The sequence below is a fragment of the Cannabis sativa genome, chromosome 2 (assembly GCF_029168945.1).
Source record: "Cannabis sativa cultivar Pink pepper isolate KNU-18-1 chromosome 2, ASM2916894v1, whole genome shotgun sequence".
In the NCBI taxonomy this organism is placed as follows: domain Eukaryota; kingdom Viridiplantae; phylum Streptophyta; class Magnoliopsida; order Rosales; family Cannabaceae; genus Cannabis; species Cannabis sativa.
The window spans coordinates 68,389,736-68,397,777 of record NC_083602.1 but is presented as its reverse complement, the minus strand read 5'-3'; the positions used below and the strand labels follow the sequence as shown (position 1 = coordinate 68,397,777).

General features: G+C 42.4%; 1 protein-coding gene across 1 annotated transcript; it reads right to left on the bottom strand.

The window, feature by feature from the left end:
• Positions 1–6,254: 6,254 nt before the first annotated feature.
• On the bottom strand, positions 6,255–7,656 carry LOC115720059 (uncharacterized). Its single transcript, XM_061109558.1, has 3 exons — positions 7,426–7,656; positions 6,882–7,332; positions 6,255–6,382 (listed from the first exon to the last, which is right to left on the bottom strand). Exons 1-3 carry the CDS (start codon positions 7,654–7,656, stop codon positions 6,255–6,257), a joined length of 810 nt encoding a protein of 269 aa, XP_060965541.1.
• Between the last annotated feature and the right edge of the window lie 386 nt (positions 7,657–8,042).

The following is an 8,042-nucleotide window of genomic DNA, read 5'->3' as shown; positions in this document are numbered from 1 at the left end:
GACTAATGGAACTTATACACGAGTACGCCACTCTGGCTGCTTTATGGACTGACGACTGACCCTACAGACCAACATGAGTGTTTCTATCGTGCTTTGTCCTCACTCACACGCTTCCTAGGAAAACTTCCCAGGAGGTCACCCATCCTGAAATTGCCCCAGGTTAAGCACGCTTAACTGTGGAGTTCTTTCGAGATGGGCTACCAAGAAACAAGATGCACCTTGTCGATATAGGTAGTACCAATCAATCCATTTAAGCCCTCTTCAACTGAGTAGTCCCATACCTACACAGTCTCCAAATCATCACACTTGACCTTCCCCAGGCGATGTGGGATTGCACAGCTTACCCGAAGTTTTCCCTTACGGATGACGGGACTACTGACTGTCACAATCACCCCCCTTACGGGGTCCGACGTCCCGTCGACCACACTTTCGGTTGGGTCAAGGCTTTGATACCATTTGTAATGTCCCCGCTTCAAGCCTCCATTGGGCACTTACACCCACGAACTAATGGCTCTTATACACGAGTACGCCACTGTGGGTGCTTTATGGACTGATGACTGACCCTACAGACTAACACGAGTGTTTCCAGCGTGCTTTGTCCTCACTCACACGAGTGTTTCCAGCGTCCAACTTGTCTATGTTGGATTATCTTTTACCAGGACCTAGATTTACTAACAAGTATGTTTATTAACATCCTAAATATGAATTTCTAAAACAATAGAATTTAAACACATATAATTTTGAGTAACCTTAAATTGATTGCAGCAGAACATAATGGCTCATCCTACTCAGATCTCTAACCCTTGTTCCTTTGTATCGCAGAGTATTATTAAAATCTAAGCCCGATTCTCCTTCAAGTGTTTGGATTCTTCAGTCTTACACACTATGATTGAGTACTAGACTTGCTATGGGTGGGCATGCGCTCAATCACTACGGCTTAAAAAATTTATGAAGAACACTCTAAGAATTTCAAAAATTAGAAGAAAGAAGAGGAAGAAGTCTCAAGAACTCTCTAGTTGTTTGACAAGTTGTAAACTAGGTTAAGAGTCATTAGTTGGATTATGAGACAATCCTATTCTTTTCATACTAATTCACTTAGGTTAGGATTGAATTATATGGAATAAAAGATGATAAAATAATAGAAAAAATAGGGACTTAGCTGTCGACCATGTATGTGGGTCCCACTAATTATATTTTTTGCCATTTTTTAACCATTTATCTATTACCTCACAAATGTCGTATTTTCCAATTTTAATCATATAAATGCCAAAACTATTTATTTAATAATTATAATTAATTATCAAATAAAATTTTTATTTATATTATTTATTAATTAGACTCCACAAAGTCTTTTAATTAACAAATAAACCCTAAAATCTCCTTTCTTCACAATTAAGTCATAACTTAGTGAAAATTCACAAATAAGACATAGTCTAATTTAAGACTTATGGCTGATTTATTAAAATTAATTAACTGAGTTTTACAAGCAGTATTGTCTGAACTAGTACGGGGACCATGGGCCTATATAACCAAGCTTCCAATAAGTAGATCTAAATTTACTAAGTAAATTCTCTAACTTATTAATTCCTCCTTGCACCATTATAGATTTGGAATTGCACTCTCAATTATATAGAGAGCACTATATGTTTCACGATATAGATACGCTGTGAATTATCTATTGTTATAATCCTAATAATCAATGATCCTCTATAGATGATCTACATTGAATAGGGACAAATTTACCATTACACCCTTGAATGTATTTGATGTGTGTCGTATGCCGTATCACATTTCCTAATTTTTTTATTCCAATAATTTCAATTATTTTAGTATAATTGTAAGTGTTGACTGAGATTTTCAGAAACCAACTAAATGAGATAATGATGAGAGCTTTGGGATAATTAATGCAGGTAATTTTTACGTGGTTCGGGCATTAATGAGTCGTAGTCCACGAGTCTTTGTTATTATTGAGAGTTCTTATACAGAGAATGTTCTTGGTGAGTTTTTTCCTCTCTCCTTTGATCGATCCCCTTTCCCATTTTGTTCAGGGGTATTTATAGAGATTGTAGGGATAGTTCCAAAAGGGATAACTTGTCCTTGAGTGCCAGTAATGTATGAGCACAAGTTCCCAAGAGGTGCAAAAGAGGGCATGCATAACATATGTCGTAGGTACCATAGGGATTAGGTAATATTTATCTTTATCCTTTCTTGATTGATGTGATTCTTCATAATGGAGTCGTCACTAGCCCCTTTTATTACTGTGTAATTACCGTAAACGAGGCTTACTGTGTCTGACATGTCCTGTTATGGGCGTTCCAAGACACTTTCCCCATGCTGCATTAAATGCGAGGTGATTGTTCGAGTATTTTCTCCTCCTCCTGGAGATGCTTTGTTATATACCTAACTCTCGGAGAGGAAGGGAATGCTTATTGTGCTTCTCCGGGTGCTCACTTCCTGAACTATACTAGTTTGTTTGAATATGTCTCAACTAGTTCTTGGGTGAGGTGTCCTTTTAGTCCACATGTTATATGTGTTCGAGGCCACGTATTTTGGGAAAAACACAGGGCAATATTTACCCCCCAAGTCTTATTTAGTAACAGGTAAATGAGACTTGTATGCGGCCTCCAGTCCTTTAATAAATATAGTGGCACGAGCCCCTGGCGCGTGGGTCACATTTATGATTGTCATCATTGATTTTTATTTCCTTTTGCAGGCAACGATTCGCTTCCCGTCCATTGATAGACCTTTGCATTAATGTCGATGTCATAGAGGTACTCAAGCATTTTGACCGTCCTTTCTCCTCTTAACACCTGTTCATCCCATCCGTTGGATCACGGAATTCGAATCACTACAAATTTTCACCATACGATGGTGTCTGATCACAGCTACCTTGCACCCCTTCTGGCCTATAAAAGTCAGCACCTTTCCTTTGCTGGGTTACTTTCAGCACTTTGCAATTTTCAACCCAGCCAACACATTCAAAAAATTTCAGACACCTCTAACTTCCTACTGTCGTTCCTCCACCGCTGTCAGACCAAGCTTATCACCGGACACCGTCAAATTCTCGGTTATCATCTTTGTGTAAGTCTCTATTCATATTTTCTCTACTTTTTCTACATGTTGGGGGAAAATAAGAATGGTGACATTCTCATTTGGTTGCGCATGATTTCTGTGATACGGTGGTTATGGCGGTGGCCATGGTGATTCTTCCCCAAAGGGGGGCGTCAGATGACCACTGTAGTATGTTGTTTTATTTGCGTGCTTACTATAATTTTTCTTTGAGGCTAGAAAATGATCTTCTTATTTGTTTGCCATCGAGTGAGTGTTTGAAGTGACTTCCACACTCTTCTCTTCTTCTTCTTTTCCCTTTATTTTAGTTTTTTGGGATGTTTTGCACCCGATGTTTGCCTAGGTGAATCTCTGGATTCCCTATCTTTGGCAGGCATTCGGAGGGGGCCTCTTTCGAACGGTTAGGGGACCCCCATTCCCCTTTTCTATCTTAGGATTTGGTTTGTGGGCTAACTGCTGGATTTCATTTTTCAGATGAGTGAAGTTCTCCACGATCTTCACGACCACAGTTTCTTCGGCTTCGACCAAGAAATCTTAGAACTTCACTGAGTCCACGCCATGTCTACCCCCACTTCAACCGGAGAAAAATCTTCAAAGAATGGGCCTATGAATCTGGCCACTTTAGAAGAAGTAATGAAGGACCCGGTGGTCTATAAGAAGTTCACCTATCGCTCCAATGACTGGGAGGTAGATGAATTTCACTCGACCCTGCCTGCGCCCATCAATTGGAGAAGATCATTACTGTTGCTGGGATCAAACCTTCCACTACCGAGGTTTTCCATCACCTTCCGAGGGATGAAGAAACGCCCAATCATAACTATAACGGCTTCAGGGCATGGAGCTAGACCCACATGATGTCTGGAGCCATGCTCCCACTCCAAGACTATTTTATAGATTTTCTGGTTTTTGTTGGCCTTGCGCCTTATTAGTTTATTCCCCAAGCCTACTGCCTACTCTTAGGCTTGTACATTTTCTATGTTTCCAAGAACTAGGCCCCACCCAGTCTGGCTGAGAATTTATATTTTTATGAACTCGTGTCGGTCCCCAAAAAGGGGGACAAGTTTAAAGATGGTTTTTACAAACTCCGGACCCACCATGCAAATGAGGGTCCAGTGCCTTTTAATTTTTAGAAAAATGTAAAGGAATATCGTCACCGATTTTTCTTCTCCTCCGGTTTCAAAGCCTTTGAGCGTCCAGATCTGCTCACTGAATGGGTCAGGGTTCCACCCATGCACCGTACCGCCCACACCCAACTCTTCTTAAACCATGCGAAAGTATTTGCTGGTTATAATAAGGATGAGTTGAACATGGGGGATCTGGTCACAACTGTTAACTATCGGAGGGCCAAATTGATCTCGGAGCGCCAATGGGTGGATGACTTCAATTTTTCTAAGGTTCTTTGCCCTCATATCCGAAATCTTGAGATCAAGAAGGCACTCTGAAGGGACATCATCTCTTATGTAGAAGACAAATACAATAAGTACAAATTCAAGAAGGAGTAGGAGCTAGCCTATACCAATGCGCAGGCCGCGTCGGGGAGGATCCTCCGGGAGGAAGCTGGGAAGGAGAAAACCCCCATTCGCCCTAAGTTTCCTTTCTCGGTCCCCAACTTTGGGGCTCTTAGTGCCAACACTTGCGGAACCTGTAAGTCCCCATTGATTATTCACCATGTCCCTTCTGTTCAAGATTACGTTGGCCTAAGACTAGTGGAATTTAATAGTCGGTTGCATAGGTTTCGGATGCCCGATTCACGGTGGGGTTATAATACCAAAAGTTTTTATTTTTAAAACCTTAGCCATTTTTTGGGTCGGTCACGGATTGGTACTGGTCCCCCTGCACCATTTCACTTGGACCATTCTTCATACTTGACTTCAAGTTGGTTCCTTCCCTCGGATAGCTATCTAGGGGATGACGACACCAACCTTTTAATATATACCTTTATTAGGGCAAAATTAGACCATCAACGTAAGACTAATTTCACTGTGTTATTCTTGCATGTATGGTTTTTGACAATATTCTGACTCATTTGTTTATTTTTGAACAACAAAACCAGTGGATGAACTCCTGGATGCCCTTGCTCAAACACATAGTCCTGAAGCCAATTTGCCTGAGCCACACAACGTGGTTGTGACTCCGGGAGGACCTTCTGTTGAACCCCTCGAAAACCAAGTTGTCCTGATTGACGAGGTAGAAGGAGAAGAAGGAGAAATCATTCCTCCCCTTGACGGCAAGTGCAAAGGTAAGATGATTGAGCTGGAGCCTTCTAAGAAGCCAAGGAGGGCAGATACTCCTAGTCCCAGCGTTGATTCGAGAATTCCTTCAGAGGTGGACAAGTGTCTCGCACCTCTAGGTATTATTTTGACTCCCGTTCATCCCGACGAGGAAAGGGTTCAGCTCCGCATCACCAAACACAATTATGCCTTGGGGGAGCTTACCAAGGGGGATGCTGAGGCGGAGGCTCTGAAGAAGTGGCTCAAGGACGCTTAGGATGGGCCTTTTTGGGGTGAGTATGCCGGGGATGTCTGGGATTTTAATTTGGATCCTTTGACATACTGGTTTAAGTGCTTCGTGGGGCCTAACCTAGCTCCTTTTGCTTCAGATATGATGAGCCATTTTTCCACCGATCTAACCCAACTTCCCACCAAGAGATATGCATCTTGCGCTTCTGCCAACCCCGTGTACCGAATTCAGGACATGGGTGTGGCCCTTACTGCACTAAGTTCTCACCTTTTAAAGTCCTTATGCCTTTTTTTTATACAAGGTTCTAACTTTTTCCTGTTGGCTGCTAGATTGCTGCAGAGGCCGGTCGTCTTTCAAAGACTTTGATCAACCATGGGTTTACCATGTCTGAGTTTGGTGGCACAGAAGAGGTGAAGAAGAGTCTTTGGGAGTCAGAGGAGCAGAAGAAGGCGATCCGGGACGAAGCCCAATGGAAGGAGGCCTTCACGTAGAAAAACCTTCGGGAGGTGTTGACGGCCAAATACAAGATTATAGCCACAGCCAGGAGGGATCTTCGAGATTCCAGGGAAGAAGTCCAAGAAATCACTGCTAATTTAAGATCTTTACAGGAGCTACACCAAGCTGACTTAGAAATAACAGCTAATTTAACTATTGAAGTGAAAGAGCTCCGTGAGCTCAAGGAATAGGCCCGTAAGGAGGCGGCTTAGGCAAAAAGGGATGTTCTCCTAGTCCCCATCACTTGTCAACACTGCACGAAGCATTTTGACGATGGAGTGTTCATGTGCTTGAAGGCCAATAATTTTGAACCCCGTCTTCCTTTCTACCCCAAGCCTGAGGAAGTTCTGGCTCGATTCTTTGAGAAAAATAAAAAGCTTGATGTTGTATTGGATGAACGCAGGGGTCCTCATCTTTCTCCCTGGGTTGATTAAGTGATTTTTATTTTTCTTTTATTTCATCCTTCCCCCTACCTATAAGACAATTATGCTTTCTTTAAGGGGAGACTTTTTATGGCCTGGCCCCAGGCCTTCTTATTATTTATCTTTGAAATAACTTGTATGACTTTTAAGTTTATTTTGCCTTTTACTTTCTTATATTCGCCTTGTTTTTTACCCATATGTTATGCCTTGGTTATCCTACACGGGTTATTTTACAGAATATAAACGTTTTCCCTTAACTGTTGATAGTATTTGCTGAGGTGGTCGACATTTCAAGTCCTAGGTACTGTGGATTCATCCATTCTTTTTAGCTTGTAGGTCCCAGAGCCTATTTGTATGGCCTTTCCTAATTTGGCCCAAGTACCCCCACTCCTGGGTCTTGGTTGGCTGGGAAAACCCTTCGTAGGACTAGCTCACCAATGGTGAACTTTTTATCTTTGACCTTGGCGTTGAAGTATTTTTCCACCTTTCTTTGGTAAGCTACCATCCGTATCTGGGACTCATCCCGGAGCTCGTCTATTTGATACAGCGCTTCTTGTAATAAGGCTTTGTTTGCTGTCGGATCGTATGTTGCCCTTTTGTGGGATGGGAGCAAGGTTTCTACTGGTACAATAGCTTCACATTCGTACACCATTGAGAATGGGGAGAGTCTGGTTGTGGTTCTTGGAATGGTCCGGTAGGCCCATAATACTTGTTGCAGTTCTTTAGGACAGTTGTTTTTGCAGGTCAGTAACTTTTTCTTTAGGGTGACCTTTAGTATTTTGTTCACGGCCTCTGCCTGCCCATTTGTTTGCAGCCTTGCAACTGCGGAGAAGCTTTTGATGACTCCGTGTTGGTTGCAAAAGTTTGTGAATTCCTCACAGTCAAACTGCTTTCCATTGTCTGAGACTATCTTGTGATGCAAGCCGTATCGACACACAATATTTTTGTAAACAAAATCGAAGGCTTTGTTGGCAGTTACGGTCTTCATGGGCTCGGCCTCTGTCCACTTTGTGAAGTAACCCATGGCCACTATGGCATACTTTACCCCACCCTTTCCCGTTAGTAAGGATCCACTGAGATCTATCCCCCATACGGCAAAGGGCCAGGGGCTAGTCATCAAAGTAATTTTGTTGGGCAGGGCTCTCGGTATGTTTTCAAACCTTTGGCGTGAATCATATTTTAGGACATAGTCTACACAATCCTTCTTCATAGTTGGCAAAAAATATCATTGTCTCAATTTTTCTTTGAGAGACTCGGATCTCCGGTATGGTCTTTATAGAACCCTTCATGGACCTCCTGTATGATTCGCCTAGCTTCAGGGTCCGACACACACCTTAAGTATGGCATGCTGAGCCCTCTTTTCTGAAGGACATTGTCCATCATTACGTATCAATGAGCCTGATATTGTAGCCTATTGGATATAACCCTTTCTTGAGGCAGTTCTCCTTGTGTTACGTATTTGATGATGGGGTCCATCCAACTCAGCTCTTGCTCATTAGTAGCTACCGTTTCTTTGGTTTTGATGCTTGGCTCTATAAGGTGCTCAATAGGTACTACCCCCAGCCTTTCTATTTCGTTGTCCGAAGCTAGCTTAGC

Coding starts and splice junctions, on each gene's coding strand:
- LOC115720059 (XM_061109558.1), bottom strand. CDS start 7,656: ATGAAGAAGGATTGTGTAGACTATGTCCTAAAATATGATTCACGCCAA. Junction 7,333..7,425: donor AGGCCGAGCCCATGAAGACC/GTAACTGCCAAC, acceptor AATGGAAAGCAG/TTTGACTGTGAGGAATTCAC. Junction 6,383..6,881: donor AGATAAAAAGTTCACCATTG/GTGAGCTAGTCC, acceptor TTTTTCTCAAAG/AATCGAGCCAGAACTTCCTC.